Here is a 17,256-nt window from a genome sequence, read left to right as displayed (position 1 = left end):
AACAATGGCAGACCGCTTGTGAGTCAAGAAATGTCTTGTGAGTCAAGAGTTTTCTACCAGCTAAGAGTTCAAACATGTCACGTCGAGCTCTAGATTTCCACAGTCAAACGGCCAAGCTGAGAGAGTAGTTCAGACTGAAGAACCTGTTAAAAAAAAGCTCTTTTTTTGTACCCTTTATTTATCTAGGCAAGTCAGTTAAGAACAAAATCTTATTTACAATGATGGCTTGGGAACAGTGGGTTAATCTGCCTTGTTCAGGGGGGAAATGACAGATTTTTACCTTGTTGCAAGATCGAATCTCTGAGCTGACCTTTCGGTTACTGGGCCAACTGTAACGGCGTTCTTCGTTTGTCAAAAGAGAGTCGGACCGAAATGCAGCGTGGTGGTTACTCATGTCTTTAATGAAGAAAAACAAAAGCGATACATGAAATAACTTATTGAAACAAAAACAACAAACGGAACGTGAAACCTAAATACAGCCTATCTGGTGAACACTACACAGAGACAGGAACAATCAACCACGAAATACACAGTGAAACCCAGGCTACCTAAATACGGTTCCCCATCTGAGACAACAAGAATCACCTGACTCTGATTGAGAACCGCCTCAGGCAGCCAAGCCTATACTAGACACACCCCTAATCAACCACAATCCCAATGCCTACAAAAAAAAAATACGACAATACAATAACCCCATGTCACACCCTGGCCTGAACAAATAATAAAGAAAACACAAAATACTATGACCAAGGCGTGACACCAACGCTCTAACCACTAGGCTACCTGCCACCCCACATACAGTGCATTTGGAAAATGTTCAGACGCCTTGACATTTTCCACATTTTGTTACGTTACAGCCTTATTATAAATTGGATTAATTTTATTTTTCTTCTCAATCTACACACAATACCCCATAATGACAAATCGAAAACATGTTTTTAGAAATTCTTGCAAATTTATAAAAAAACTAAAACAGATACCTTATTTACATAACAAATTCAGACCCTTTGTTATGAGATGTGAAATTTAGCTCCATTCCATTGATCATCTTTGAGATGTTTCTATAACTGGATTGGAGTCCATCTGTGGGAAATTCAATTGATTGGACATGATTTGGCAATGGCACACACCTGCCTATATATGGTCTCAAGGTTGACAGTGCATGTCAGAGCAAAAACTAAGCCATGAGGTTGAAGGAATTTTCCTTGGAATTCAGAGACAGGATTGTGTCGAGGCACAGGTCTGGGGAAGTGTACCAAAACATTTATGCAGCATTCAAGGTGCTCAAGAACACAGAGGCCTCCATTCTTAAATGGAAAAAGTCTTGGAACCACCAAGACTCTTCCTAGACCTTCCTAGTCGCTCTGGATAAGAGCGTCTGCTAAATGACTTCAATGTAAATGTAAATGTAAACCTGATGGTCACTCTGAATGAGCTCCAGAGTTCCTCTTTGGAGATGGGTGAACCTTCCAGAAGGACAACCATCTCTGCAGCACTCCACTAATCAGGCCTTTATGGTAGAGTGGCCAGACGGAAGCCACTCCTCAGTAAAAGACACATGACAGCCCACTTGGTGTTTGCCAAAAGGAAACTAAAGGACTCAGATCATGAGAAACAAGATTCTCTGGTCTGATGAAACCAAGATGGAACTCTTTGGCCTGAATGCCAAGTGTCACGTCTGATGGAAACCTGGCCCCATCTCTACGGTGAAGCATGGTGGTAGCAGAATCATGCTGTGGGGATGTTTTTCAGCAGCAGGGACTGGGAGACTAGTCAAGGTCGAGAAAAAGATGAACGGAGCGATGTAGAGAGAGATCCTTGATGAAAACCTGCTCCGGAGCGCTCAGGACCTCAGACTGGGGTGAAGGTTCACCTTCCAAATGGACAAATACACTAAGCACATAGCCAAGACAATGCATGAGTGGCTTCCTAGAAAAGTCTCTGAATGTCCTCGAGTGGCCCAGCCAGAGCCTGTACTTGAACCCGATCAAACGTCTCTGGAGAGACCTGAAAATAGCTGTGCAGCGACACTCCCAATCCAACCTGACAGAGCTTGAGAGGATTTGCAGAGAAGAATGGGAGAAACTCCCAAAATACAGGTGTGCCAAGCTTGTAGCTTCATACCCAAGAACTCGAGGCTGTAATCACTGCCAAAGGTGCTTCAACAAAGTACTGAGTAAATGGTCTGACTACTTATGTAAATGTGATTTCAGTTTTCATTTAATTTCCAAAAATATTGGATTTTTTTTCTTTGTCATTATGGGGTATTGTGTTTAGATTGACGATGGAAAACTGTTGAATCAATTTTAGAATAAGGCTGTTACAAAGTGAATACTTAGCTCTCATTGAGTAAAGAAACACCCCTGGATGGAGTAGGTCTCTCACCTGCACACCTACTGATGGGAAGGAGGCTGCAGACAAAGATTTTGAAGTCAGACAGATTGTTAAATCCAGGACTCTAGCAGCATATCAGGAACAGGCTCACAAGCAGACAACAGAGACAAAACACTACCTTGACCAAAGCACATGTAAGCTTTTGGTCATGAAGGAAGGAGAACGAGTCAGGAACAGACAAGACAACAAATGGCAACCAACGATTTTAATTGGAAAACATGACCAGCCAAGGTCATACATAGTACAAACACAAAATGAGAGAATCTACTGAAGGAACACAGAGACACAACACGCCCAGAGAGACATCTCAGAAACCACAATGGACTTACCTTATCCAGTGGAAAGAGAACCTGAAACAAGTGCCGGCCTGGAAGAAAACTACTCCTCTGTGTGTTCTCCAACACCAACAACACCAAAACAAACAATGTAAAGCAACAATGTAAACACTGACACACCAGTGAATTCAACTCGTTATGGAAGACCTATCAGAATGCCAATTCTGTCAGTGTTTGTAGTTCAAACAGAGACAAACAAACAAAAAAACAAAATAGAAGAAAAATTAAACGCTGACAAGACATTAATAATAAGAATGTCATGACTATTGTGATGTCTATATTACTAAGAATAAAAAGCAATGCTTGTTTGCATATTGTTTGCAATGTGAAACACTGAGTTGAAAGAACATGGTTTTGAGAAACAAATGATCCAAAGGGAGAAGTCATGTACATACTTACCCGTAGTGCCTGAGGGCTGCTCTGTTACTATTTACTACATGTCATCTGTACTTTGCACTTCACCAATTACGTCAGATAAACATGGTTATTGTACCCGCATTCCTGTGTGCTAGTATATTACAAAGCCTATTGCTCATATGTCACAACAAAGGAAAGGTCAGTTATTTCCTTTACAACCTAAACAACGTTAGAAACAGAGAGTAGTATCCAACTTCCACTTAAGGAAGTGTTTTTGTTCCATAATGTCGATCTAATCATCATATGTGTAGGTGTTGTTTTGGCCTTTGTCATCACTAACCAGGTCAGTGTACTCAAATACCAAGATTGACACCTTAACCCTGTTGTGTGGTCCAGAAACTTTTCCCAGGTCAGCCACAAGTCACCAAAGTGAAACCATAAGAGGTGCACAGCACAGCCTGGCATGCAGCTGAGACTGGGAGATTTTAGAGATGCAAACATTTGAAACACAACCTTGTGACATGTTATCATATTAATGCACTGAAGAGTGGGGTTTGAATATGTTGACTTGACCTGGATTTTACGACAGTACTTTTGCACAGAAACAGAAAGAGGAAGAGAATAGAAAAAGAAAGCGAATTACACACTGACACATCAGGAATGTGAATGGACTCACATTGAACATTGCCAAAACACTATCGGTTCGATTTGGCTTATTGTAGTAGCTGACAAATCACATTGTAAAATATATTTAGGGGAAAGATGTGAATGACTCATTTTCACTTAAAGGTCAATGTTTATCACGCCCTCGTTTTCTCATTGGTTGTGAGTGGTGTTCCTCTTTCTCTATGAGAGTAGTGTGAATAGTAGGAGGGCCATTCCCCTACGTGAAGAGTTATCTATCTTTGTTTTCCTTCAGTCACTCAGGAAAGTACCAGCCCGACCTGCCTCCTGTCCTGGACAGCTACAGAGGAACACAGAGCAGAACACAGACATAAAGACGTCCTCATCGGATACAGACGCAACACACACACAGCAGTGTTCTGAGGTTTCACAGCAGAGGAAGCCAAGAGGACAAACACACACAGCGGCTCCATCTCTCTCTCTTCCTGCACGCCCTCTGCTGCATCTCAGGGGACTGAGGTTGCTCTACCCGTGCCTCTCTCCCCCCCCACGGCCGGACGTTGCAGATTGATGATGCCGCAGCAGTCAATGGATCGCTGTGAGGTTTCAGAGAACTGCCACCATCATAGCCCGGGGCCCCAGGGGAGCCAGCGGCGCCTGGTCAGTGGACTCCTTCTCTGGGTCGGTCTTCTCACCGTCAGCCACGTGGTCTCCATCACCCTACTCGTCATCACCAGGCCACACGCACTGGTAAGACTCCTAACCTGCATAGACACACACTTACACACTCTCTGGAGGGACATAGTTAGTGAAATCAAGTTGAATTAAATCTGAGATATGTATTGTAGCTCACTTTGTGTAAAGATGAGATCTTGAAGTTGGATCAATGTGTGTCAATAGAGAGGTGTATTGTAGCTGTGGTAACACCGGCCTGTTGCACCTGTTGAGTACGAGCCTCTGAAGTGGTTTCAGTAGCATCACAGCTGGTGGGGGAAACGCATCACTATGTGTGGTTTAGCACTGGTGACATCAGAACCCTGTTCTCCAATATGAAAGGGCTGGGTGTGTGCTACTGAATGATCACTGTGTATATCATATTAATACTGTTTCATAAAGCCTAGAGTAGAGCTGAATACAAATGTCTTTCTCAGGCAAAATGTAGTTACTTACAAGTTACTGATAGGACAATCGTCATGATATTTCCCATCTCCCTCCCCCAGCCTCTGCCAGAAATAGTTTCAGCTCCAAAACCCACAGCAGACTCATCTCTGGTAAGCTAACCACAAGACGGGTTTAAACATGTTTCCAACCTCTAAAGTTTTAACATGTCCAATGCAAACGTTTGGTTCATTTTTGCCCTCTCCAAGACAGAGTATTCATAACATCATCATATACATGATTATATATATCATATACATCATCATATATCATATCATCATCATATACATGGCCTGCCAATAGGATATACAATAGACCAGGGTTTCCTAAAACTCAGTCCTGGGGTCTCCCTGGGGTACACGTTTTGGTTTTTGCCCTAGTACTACACAGCTGATTCAAATAATCAAGGCTTGATTATTTGAATAAGCTGTGGTGTTAGGGCAAAAACCAAAACGTGTACCTGTGGGAGGACCCCGGACCAAGTTTTGGAAACCCGGCAATAGATAATTTTGAATGCATCTTGGAAGGGACCTGAGCCTAGGCTAGGCCATACCTCGTCAGTCTCGCTTTCTCTGTCTGACTTATCATCCTCCAGGCTCTCAGACAGTAGAGGGCTCAACCACCAGCCTCATCGCACTGCAGGGGAAGGTGACATGTCATAACATCACATCCACATGCAGGGAAATGCCACTGTGCAGATTTTCCTTCTCTGTTTTTCAATCATGAACGTGTGGCATACTCCATTAGTAAGTGTTAATGGAGGCAACTAGTTTAAATTCATTCCTAAATGTGATAGGCATGCAACATCTAGCCCAAATCCAGACATCTTTATTATTATTTAATGTATCAATAAGCCGGGTCTCAGGGCATTCCATAGAGCTTGTGAGGAATCGCCGACCCGTTGTCGTACATGTTTTAGCAGCATGTTTCCCGTGTTGGATGGTATCCGTAATCGTTTCTGATGGAAACGTTGTCGTACATGTTTTAGCAGCATGTTTCCCGTGTTGGATGGTATCCGTAATCGTTTCTGATGGAAACGTTGTGGTACATGTTTTAGCAGCATGTTTCCCGTGTTTCTGATGGATCGTACATGTTTTAGCAGCATGTTTCCGTGTTGGATGGTATCGTTTCTGATGGAAACGTTTTGTGGATGGTACATGTTTTAGGTACATGTTTTAGCAGCATGTTTCCCGTGTTGGATGGTATCCGTAATCGTTTCTGATGGAAACATTGTGGTACATGTTTTAGCAGCATGTTTCCCGTGTTGGATGGTATCCGTAATCGTTTCTGATGGAAACATTGTGGTACATGTTTTAGCAGCATGTTTCCCGTGTTGGATGGTATCCGTAATCGTTTCTGATGGAAACGTTGTGGTACATGTTTTAGCAGCATGTTTCCCGTGTTGGATGGTATCCGTAATCGTTTCTGATGGAAACATTGTCTGTACATGTTTTAGCAGCATGTTTCCCGTGTTGGATGGTATCCCGTTTCTGATCGTCGTTCATGTTTTGGAGCATGTTTCCCGTATTGTCGTTTCTGATGGAAACGTTGTCGTACATGTTTTAGCAGCATGTTTCCCGTGTTGGATGGTATCCGTAATCGTTTCTGATGGAAACGTTGTGGTACATGTTTTAGCAGCATGTTTCCCGTGTTGGATGGTATCCGTAATCGTTTCTGATGGAAACGTTGTCGTACATGTTTTAGCAGCATGTTTCCCGTGTTGGATGGTATCCGTAATCGTTTCTGATGGAAACGTTGTCGTACATGTTTTAGCAGCATGTTTCCCGTGTTGGATGGTATCCGTAATCGTTTCTGATGGAAACGTTGTCGTACATGTTTTAGCAGCATGTTTCCCGTGTTGGATGGTATCCGTAATCGTTTCTGATGGAAACGTTGTGGTACATGTTTTAGCAGCATGTTTCCCGTGTTGGATGGTATCCGTAATCGTTTCTGATGGAAACGTTGTGGTACATGTTTTAGCAGCATGTTTCCCGTGTTGGATGGTATCCGTAATCGTTTCTGATGGAAACGTTGTGGTACATGTTTTAGCAGCATGTTTCCCGTGTTGGATGGTATCCGTAATGTTTTCGTTTCTGATGGAAACGTTGTGGTACATGTTTTAGCAGCATGTTTCCCGTGTTGGATGGTATCCGTAATCGTTTCTGATGGAAACGTTGTGGTACATGTTTTAGCAGCATGTTTCCCGTGTTGGATGGTATCCGTAATCGTTTCTGATGGAAACGTTGTGGTACATGTTTTAGCAGCATGTTTCCGTGTTGGATGGTATCCGTAATCGTTTCTGATGGAAACGTTGTGGTACATGTTTTAGCAGCATGTTTCCCGTGTTGGATGGTATCCGTAATCGTTTCTGATGGAAACGTTGTGGTACATGTTTTAGCAGCATGTTTCCCGTGTTGGATGGTATCCGTAATCGTTTCTGATGGAAACGTTGTGGTACATGTTTTAGCAGCATGTTTCCCGTGTTGGATGGTATCCGTAATCGTTTCTGATGGAAACGTTGTGGTACATGTTTTAGCAGCATGTTTCCCGTGTTGGATGGTATCCGTAATCGTTTCTGATGGAAACGTTGTGGTACATGTTTTAGCAGCATGTTTCCGGTGTTGGATGGTATCCGTAATCGTTTCTGATGGAAACGTTGTGGTACATGTTTTAGTAGCATGTTTCCCGTGTTGGATGGTATCCGTAATCGTTTCTGATGGAAACGTTGTGGTACATGTTTTAGCAGCATGTTTCCCGTGTTGGATGGTATCCGTACATGTTTTCATGTTTCTGATGGAAACGTTGTGGTACATGTTTTAGCAGCATGTTTCCGTGTTGGATGTAGCATGTTTTAGCAGCATGTTTCCCGTGTTGGATGGTATCCGTAATCGTTTCTGATGGAAACATTGTGGTACATGTTTTAGCAGCATGTTTCCCGTGTTGGATGGTATCCGTAATCGTTTCTGATGGAAACGTTGTCGTACATGTTTTAGCAGCATGTTTCCCGTGTTGGATGGTATCCGTAATCGTTTCTGATGGAAACGTTGTGGTACATGTTTTAGCAGCATGTTTCCCGTGTTGGATGGTATCCGTAATCGTTTCTGATGGAAACATTGTGGTACATGTTTTAGCAGCATGTTTCCCGTGTTGGATGGTATCCGTAATCGTTTCTGATGGAAACGTTGTACATGTTTTAGCAGCGTGTTGGATGTTTTAGCAGCATGTTTCCGTGTTGGATGGTATCCGTAATCGTTTCTGATGGAAACGTTGTGGTACATGTTTTAGCAGCATGTTTCCCGTGTTGGATGGTATCCGTGTCGTTTCTGATGGAAACGTTGTGGTACATGTTTTAGTAGCATGTTTCCCGTGTTGGATGGTATCCGTAATCGTTTCTGATGGAAACGTTGTGGTACATGTTTTAGCAGCATGTTTCCGTGTTGGATGGTATCCGTAATCGTTTCTGATGGAAACGTTGTCGTACATGTTTTAGCAGCATGTTTCCCGTGTTGGATGGTATCCGTAATCGTTTCTGATGGAAACGTTGTCGTACATGTTTTAGCAGCATGTTTCCGGTGTTGGATGGTATCCGTAATCGTTTCTGATGGAAACGTTGTCGTACATGTTTTAGTAGCATGTTTCCCGTGTTGGATGGTATCCGTAATCGTTTCTGATGGTAACGTTGTCGTACATGTTTTAGCAGCATGTTTCCCGTGTTGGATGGTATCCGTAATCGTTTCTGATGGAAACGTTGTGGTACATGTTTTAGCAGCATGTTTCCCGTGTTGGATGGTATCCGTAATCGTTTCTGATGGAAACGTTGTCGTACATGTTTTAGCAGCATGTTTCCCGTGTTGGATGGTATCCGTAATCGTTTCTGATGGTAACGTTGTGGTACATGTTTTAGCAGCATGTTTCCGGTGTTGGATGGTATCCGTAATCGTTTCTGATGGAAACGTTGTGGTACATGTTTTAGCAGCATGTTTCCCGTGTTGGATGGTATCCGTAATCGTTTCTGATGGAAACGTTGTGGTACATGTTTTAGCAGCATGTTTCCGGTGTTGGATGGTATCCGTAATCGTTTCTGATGGAAACGTTGTCGTACATGTTTTAGCAGCATGTTTCCGTGTTGGATGGTATCCGTAATCGTTTCTGATGGAGACGTTGTGGTACATGTTTTAGTAGCATGTTTCCCGTGTTGGATGGTATCCGTAATCGTTTCTGATGGAAACATTGTGGTACATGTTTTAGCAGCATGTTTCCCGTGTTGGATGGTATCCGTAATCGTTTCTGATGGAAACGTTGTCGTACATGTTTTAGCAGCATGTTTCCCGTGTTGGATGGTATCCGTAATCGTTTCTGATGGAAACATTGTGGTACATGTTTTAGTAGCATGTTTCTCGTGTTGGATGGTATCCGTAATCGTTTCTGATGGAAACGTTGTCGTACATGTTTTAGCAGCATGTTTCCCGTGTTGGATGGTATCCGTAATCGTTTCTGATGGAAACGTTGTGGTACATGTTTTAGCAGCATGTTTCCGGTGTTGGATGGTATCCGTAATCGTTTCTGATGGAAACGTTGTCGTACATGTTTTAGCAGCATGTTTCCCGTGTTGGATGGTATCCGTAATCGTTTCTGATGGAAACATTGTGGTACATGTTTTAGTAGCATGTTTCTCGTGTTGGATGGTATCCGTAATCGTTTCTGATGGAAACGTTGTCGTACATGTTTTAGCAGCATGTTTCCCGTGTTGGATGGTATCCGTAATCGTTTCTGATGGAAACGTTGTCATTTGCGTCACTGAGCAGTGCACAAGAAAGTATTAAATCCAATCGTTTGATGCTAACCTAATTTAATTTGATGCTAACCTCCAATTTAATTAAAAGATGGATTCCCCAACTGAGCACTCACATAGCACACTCTCGCTTCTAGACAGGTAAACAGAATGTCAGCAATCAGACAATAAAATGTCACTTAAGGCCCCAAAAAGGGTAGGGCCAGCTCTGACTGCATGTGTGGATATGAGTGTGAGTTTGCAGGCCACTGCAGCCCATCATGATGAGGTCAGATAGTATGTGGCCCCCTTCCCCATCAAAGTTGCACATCCCTGCCCTATATGGAACATTACTGTTAAAATAACTGTGCTTACTGTTATATCTGTATAAGTGACAGCAAACTCTGTAGGGATATGTAACATCTAGACATAAGTAATATAATAACTACAGGTTCTGCTATGCCCATTGTACAGAAACAGTAGAAAGGCAGATATAACATTTTTAAAAGGTTATTAAGCTTAGAGGTTTAGGTTTGCTTGTTGGACACTATAAATAAACAGTAAATATTTCACTGAAATATAAAACGCACAACAGAATAAACAATCACCTTAATGGAGGTCTGAGTCACTTTACTGGTTGCTCTCCCAATGCCTCTCCAAACACAGAATAGTCTGCAGCCAACTAAAAATGAATCCACTATTGCAGTGGCAGCACAGAACAATAGAACATTTTTAATATTGTCACACATACAGTCCCAGTCAAATGTTTGGAGATATCTACTCATTCCAGGGTTATTGTTCATTTTGGCTATTTTCTACATTGTAGAATAATAGTGAAGACGTCTTCACTATGAAATGACACACATAGAATCATGTAGTAACCAAAAAAGTATCAAAATGCATTTCAATTAACAGGTGTGCCTTGTTAAAAGTTAATCTGTGGAATTTCTTTCCTTTTGATGCTTTTGAGCCAATCAATCAGTTGTGTTGTGACAAGGAAGGGAATATATACAGGAGATAGTGCTATTTGGTAAAAGACCAAGTCCATATTATGGCAAGAACAGCTCAAATAAGCAAAGAGAGATGACAGTCCATCATTACGTTAAGACAGGTCAGTCAATACAGAACATTTCAATAACTTTAAGCATTTCTTAAAGTGTAGTCGCAAAAACCATCAAGCGCTATGATGAAACTGGCTCTCATGAGGATCGCCACAGGAAAGGAACACCCAGAGTTACCTCTTATGCAGAGGATAAGTTCATTAGAGTTACCAGCCTCAGAAATTGCAGCACAAATAAATGCTTCACAGAATTCAAGTAACAGACACATCAACTGTTCAGAGGAGACTGTGTGAATCAAGCCTTAATTGTCAAACCACTACTAAAGGACACCAATAATAAGAAGAGACTTGCTTGGGCCAAGAAACACAAGCAATGAACATTAGACCGGTGGAAATCTGTCCTTTGGTCTGATGACTCCAAAATTTAGGTTTTTGGTTCCAACTGCCATGTATTTGTGAGATGCAGAGTATATGAAAGGATGATCTCTGCATGTGTTGTTCCCACCATGAAGCATGGAGGAGGAAGTGTGATGGTGTTGGGGTGCTTGCTGGTGACACTTTCAGTGATTTATTTCGAATTCAAGGCACACTTAACCTGCATGGCTACCACAGCAATCTGCAGCAATATGCTCTCCCATCTGGTTTGCGCTTAGTGGGACTATCATTTGTTTTTCAACAGGACAATGACCCAACACACCTCCAGGCTGTGTAAGAACCATTTGACCAAGAAGGAGAGTGATGGAGTGCTGCATCAGATGACCTGGCCTCCAAAATCACCCGACCTCAACCCAATTGAGATGGTTTGGGATGAGTCGGATCGCCGAGTGAAGGAAAAGCAGCCAACAAGTGCTCAGCATATGTGGGATCTCCTTGGAAAAGCATTCCAGGTGAAGCTGGTTGAGAGAATGCCAAGAGTGTGCAAAGCTGTCATCAAGGCAAAGGGTGGCTACTTTGAAGAATCTCAAATCTCAAATATATTTAGATTTGTTTAACACTTTTTTGGTTACTTCATGATTCCACATATTCCATATTTTATAGTGTTGATGTCATCACCATTATTCTTCTATGTAGAAAATAGTCAACCCTTGAATGAGTAGGTATGTCCAAACCTTTGACTGGTACTGTATATCAGCATTGATACAGATAATGTAACAAACATACCTTCAGAGCACATTTGACCTCACCCCAAACTCTTCTTTAAAAAAATCAGCATGGTTCTCAAAATGGTTTCCCTCAAACATTAACTTGCTCAGCATCCATACAGTACAACATCTCCAAAATCTCTTCAGGGACAAAAAGCTCTCTTGAACAAATACCAAAACTGGTGGATAAATTAAGATAGTTCACTCAGGCCATTCTTCTTCTATGGTACAATGGCGTTCTCAACAATTTGATGTGATGTGCATTCCGCCAGCTACTGTGCAGGTGAATAATAAAGATCCCCCAAAAGGAAATAATGTGGGTAAAAATAAATCAAATATCTTACAATCTATCAAAAAATAACTTAACTAAACAAAATCAACCTGCTTTTCTGTAAAAAAAACAAAATTCCAATCAGGTCCCTACACAGGCTATAAAGACCCCTGTGAGGGCAGGTACATTTACTAGCAACAATAGTCCTTGCAGTGCTTCTGCCATGAAGTCTTGGAGCCCAAAAACTTCTCGGCTGCAGATATAATGACGACCAGCTTCTTGGACTTCTTAGACACTTAGTCACTGTGGCTATAAATTCCACAAAATCCACTTTCTTCACAATGAGTGTATCCAGATCACTCAATTGACTTATTAAAACACTAGCAACTGGTTGGAATGCATCCACCTCCATATCTTCAACACTGTGGCCTCTTGCTCCTTCAACTCTCTTCACTGCCTCCACATAAGAGATCTGCTGCCAGCCCTGATTCTTGGCACCTCAACCTCTTTCACCCTAACAGGGCACTCAAGGAAGTCCAGAGAATGATCCCCACCACAGTTGCAACACTTTCCATTGACAGATTCTTCAATACTATACTTCTCCCATCTGCAAACATTTTACACGTAACCATGACCTTTACAAATTCCACACTGTGGTTTGGACACAAATGCTCTCACCACATACCTCACCTACTGTATCCAATCTTCACATATTCAGGTAGAGTCTCCTCAAACAACAATAATATCGATAGGCTTTTCTCCTTCCTTCCATTTACCATACGGGTCAGGTGACGTGCACTGACCACTCCTGGGATTTTCTCCTTCCTTCCATTTACCATACGGGTCAGGTGACGTGCACTGACCACTCCTGGGATTTTCTCCTTCCTTCCATTTACCATATGGGTCAGGTGACGTGCACTGACCACTCCTCGGATTTTCTCCTTCCTTCCATTTACCATATGGGTCAGGTGACGTGCACTGACCACTCCTGGGATTTTCTGACTAAGGTACCCATGCACAGACTCCAGCTATAACTCCTTTGGCAGGCATTTATTCTGTTCTTCATCAACACAAACAAGGCCACTTCTAGTCACCTTGATTGAATTCACCTTTCCCACTGCTTTCTTCACAGTCCTCGATATTACTAATGGATTTCCCAAATGAATCTCCTTGTCCAAAAAACTCAGTTCAATAAGAAATGGATTATTGGACCGGTCATTGTCTTCTACTACAACTTTTGCTAATTTTGTTCCATTCTTTGATTTCACAATTTCCATTCATTGTCACGCACTTCCAGATTCAAGCACAGTCGCCATTTCCTCCACTCAAGCCATTTACTATTGACACCAATGCAATGGCAGCTTAGGCTGGTCTGGTCTACTTAGTTCATTGACTTTCATCAACCCATGCCCAGCAAGTTGGGTGTTTCACTTCCTCTTCGGTCTCTGCAGATACTGAGGGTTGCTTTTATACTTTCCTGCCTGTGCTTCCCTAAATAGGGTCCCCAGGGGAACATAGACAACAGCTGTAGTTCGTACCCTGTAACAGATAAAAAGGATAGTTTGAATACTTTGTTCCAGGGTTGGGGTTAATTATATTTAAATTCCAGTCAATTCAGGAAGTACACTGAAATTCCAGTTTGAATTATCTTCAGTGCTTTTCAATGAGGAACATTACTTTTGAATTGACTGGAATTGAAATGGAATTGACCACAACCCTTCTTTGTTTTACTGTTAGGATTTGATTTGTGTTGCTTGGATGCCCACCATTACTTTAATGAGTAGAGAGATCAGTGACTAATGACAAGTTATTTCTGTCTCCACAGAGCATACCCCTGGAGACACAAAGAGTGCCATGGCAAATGCTCACCTTTGAACCCACAAGTATAGACGGTGAGAGGTCTTAGAAAGTTCAGTCTCTTTGAATTTTTAGATATAGTCACAATTAATTTATATTCCAATTCTAGCCACATTACTGATGCCAGTTTTCAATTTATCATTCACAGATAATGATGTCTCGGTGGCGAGAAGTGGGATCAAGTGGAAGACTCAGTCCAAGGCGAATAATTTTGTCTCCCTAAAGGGCGGATCCCTGACCATCAACCAGGATGGTTGTTACTTCCTGTATCTTCAGGTGACTCTGGAGACACCAGAGGTGTCTGGACAGCACATAGTGAGAGTGAACAAGCCCAACAGAGTCCTGCTGGAAGTAAGGATGACCAACACCTCCCTCAGCACAGGGTTCCTGGGCAGGGCTGTGGATCTAGCAGCCTCTGACACCCTCACAGTCACTGTCTCCCCTGGTGCCAGGATCAACACCAGCTACACCGCCACATACCTGGGCATCATAGGTCCAAAATTATATCTGTAGATTCTATTGGATATAGACACTCCTGTCTTCATAGACACATGCTGGGGGCTAGAACTGGGAGTCATTTGGTAGGGGTTGATTGAATAGATCCTGGGGATCTGGAGTTAACTGGGATCAACCCATCATCTCACCACCTGTCAGAGAGATGGAGTAGTGGGGAAGATCATGTGGGAGACACGGTATATTTGACTGAAACTGATTCAGTCCGACTCCCTGCTCATCACAGAAGATTATTCCACTCCTTTATCCTCTACCTAGCCTTCCAACTGGTTTTGAGCTGCAAAGATTTTCTTTCCAGAATTCTACAGATTTTTTTTATTTGATTTTTATTTAACTAGGCAAGTCAGTTAAGAACAAATTCTTATTTTCAATGAGGGCCAACCAAAATGCAAAAGGCCTCCTGCAGGGAAGGGGGATTATAAATGATAATATAATAATAATATAATATAATAATGCATCTTGTAATGTTGGAAAAATATGTTTAAAAGTATTGGTCATTTTGGGTTGTACTGTTACTTTAGCATGTTTCTCTCTTGGATGAAGTAGCACTGTTTTTATCGCTCAGGATTATAGTTAGTATGTTTTTCCAGTAAATATTGTTTTTTAAGCTTTGAATGAGGGGATTGTCTTATCAAGTCATGTACACAGGGTTGTTGAGAGAATGCACAGTATCACCATATCTTTAATGTTTACTTTAATATTTGCGTATTGCTTTGTATTTAAAATATGAGTTTTTTACCTATTTATGTCTTATTACAATATTATCTTATTATTATTTTCTTCTTATTTATTTTCTATATCTATTTTGAAGGGCATGTTGAGTATGTTGTAGGATGAGATGTAGAGATAATCAATGAATGTATGTATGTCACTAACCAGGTTTCCATTCAATCGTTTTATGCCAGTAAAGTACGTCTGGTAAAACATTTAATGACAGCCCTGATGGAAACAGAATGTTTCGGTAAACCTTCCAAATGTAGACAAAACAAAGTACGCTACGGTAAAGTACGGTAAAACGGTAAAACACTGTAAAAATACGGTAAAACACCTTCATGCCCAAATATTGATGTAATAACCATCATATCGAAGTAAACTTGGAGTCACGCCACTACGACTCGGGAAAGCATGCAGTTTATTGGCTACAGATTAAATACATTATGATGAACTTTTCAATAAATATCGAGGGTCTTCTTCTGGCGATGATGATCGATTCTTGGCTGCCTTTTGACAAATACAAATAATATTGCTCTTATCCAATAATCGCATTATGTTGGTATATCAAATGTATTTATAAAGCCCAGCTGATATCTGAAAGTGCTGTACAGAAACCCAGCCTGAAACCCCAAACAGCAAGCAATGCAGATGTAGAAGCACGGTGGCTAGGAAATACTCCCTAGAAAGGTCAAAACCTAGGAAGAAACCTAGAGAGGAACCAGGCTATGAGGGGTGGCCAGTCCTCTTCTGGCAGTGCCGGGTGGAGATTATAACAGCACATGGCCAAGATGTTAATAATCAATAATAATCACAGTAGTTGTCGAGGGTGCAACAAGTCAGCACCTCAGGAGTAAATGTCAGTTGGCTTTTCATAGCCGATCATTAAGAGTATCTCTACCACTCCTGCTGTCTCTAGAGAGTTGAAAACAGCAGGTCTGGGACAGGTAGCACGTCCTGTGAACAGGTCAGGGTTCCATAGCCGCAGGCAGAACAGTTGAAACTTGAGCAGCAGCACGGCCAGGTGGACTGGGGTCAGCAAGGAGTCATCATGCCAGGTAGTCCTGTCCTAGGGCTCAGGTCCTCCGAGAGGGAGAGAGAAAGAGCGAATTAGAGAGAGCACACTTAAATTCACACAGGACACCCAATAAGACAGGAGAAGTACTCCAGATATAAAAGACTGACCCTAGGCCCCCTAGACACATAAACTACTGCAGCATAAATACTGGAGGCTGAGACAGGAGGGGTCAGGAGACACTGGCCCCATCCGATGATACCCCCGGACAGGGCCAAACAGGCAGGATATAATCCCACCCACTTTGCCAAAGCACATAAAGTATGTTTGATGGAAACATCTCTGGCGGGGGAATGCACATATCGTTTTAGCAGATTTGAGAATATTAGTATGAAAATCTAACGCAAATTGGATGGAAACCTACTTTATAGCGCCAAATAAACTAGGATAAAATGTACGTTGTTACTAATTCCACAAGTGAAGTTCCCGCTGGAAAACATGAATGTAATCTATTATATTAAGAAAGCACTGGATTTTTTTTTTCTCCAAACAAATAAATGAAGTAGAATAATTAATATATGGCTTTTATTTCACCTTCAAATATTGTTTGTTTGAAGCCATAATTACAGAATAATTACAGAATCATCATTATCACAATCATGACATGTTGTGAAATTATATAAGAGCACATTTAAGTCTAATTGTGTCATACCAACGCTGTGGGGGGTGAGAGCTATTATACACAGATGTGAAACCACCAGATATGAATTTTTTATTTTATTTTAATATATATTTTTTTTAACCAGGCAAGTCAGTTAAGAACACATTCTTATTTTCGATGACGGCCTGGGTTAACTGCCTGTTCAGGGGCAGAACAACAGATTTGTACCTTGTCAGCTCGGGGGTTTGAACTCGCAACCTTCCGGTTACTAGTCCAACGCTCTAACCACTAGGCTACCCTGCCGCCCCGAATCAGTACCAACACAGTGAAATAAGGGTCATATTGAACTACAGATGTAGGATCATCATTTGATCCCCCTGTTGCAGA

General features: G+C 41.8%; 1 protein-coding gene across 2 annotated transcripts; it reads left to right on the top strand.

Annotated features, from left to right (window-relative positions):
* The first annotated feature begins 3,795 nt into the window (after positions 1–3,795).
* LOC118380603 (uncharacterized) lies at positions 3,796–16,918 on the top strand. 2 transcript variants are annotated; one of them, XM_035767585.2, is made up of 4 exons: positions 3,809–4,460; positions 4,931–4,981; positions 13,938–14,004; positions 14,118–16,918. In XM_035767585.2, the coding sequence occupies exons 1-4, from the start codon at positions 4,281–4,283 to the stop codon at positions 14,480–14,482; spliced, it is 663 nt and encodes a 220-aa protein (XP_035623478.2). In that variant the 5' UTR covers positions 3,809–4,280; the 3' UTR covers positions 14,483–16,918. The 2 variants fall into 2 exon arrangements, with proteins under 2 accessions (XP_052375241.1, XP_035623478.2); XM_052519281.1 differs by lacking the exon at positions 4,931–4,981 and having other exon boundaries at positions 3,796–4,460.
* Positions 16,919–17,256: the final 338 nt, after the last annotated feature.

The sequence above is a fragment of the Oncorhynchus keta genome, chromosome 5 (genome assembly GCF_023373465.1).
Source record: "Oncorhynchus keta strain PuntledgeMale-10-30-2019 chromosome 5, Oket_V2, whole genome shotgun sequence".
Classification (NCBI taxonomy): Eukaryota; Metazoa; Chordata; class Actinopteri; order Salmoniformes; family Salmonidae; genus Oncorhynchus; species Oncorhynchus keta.
Note: the sequence above shows the minus strand (reverse complement) of the source record. Positions and strands in the feature narration are given on the sequence as shown.

Bases quoted from the DNA above. Each gene is read 5' to 3' on its own strand.
- LOC118380603 (XM_035767585.2), top strand. From the start codon at position 4,281: ATGATGCCGCAGCAGTCAATGGATCGCTGTGAGGTTTCAGAGAACTGC. The intron at 4,461-4,930 runs GTAAGACTCCTA...TCCCTCCCCCAG, and splicing joins TCACCAGGCCACACGCACTG to CCTCTGCCAGAAATAGTTTC. The intron at 14,005-14,117 runs GTGAGAGGTCTT...TATCATTCACAG, and splicing joins TGAACCCACAAGTATAGACG to ATAATGATGTCTCGGTGGCG.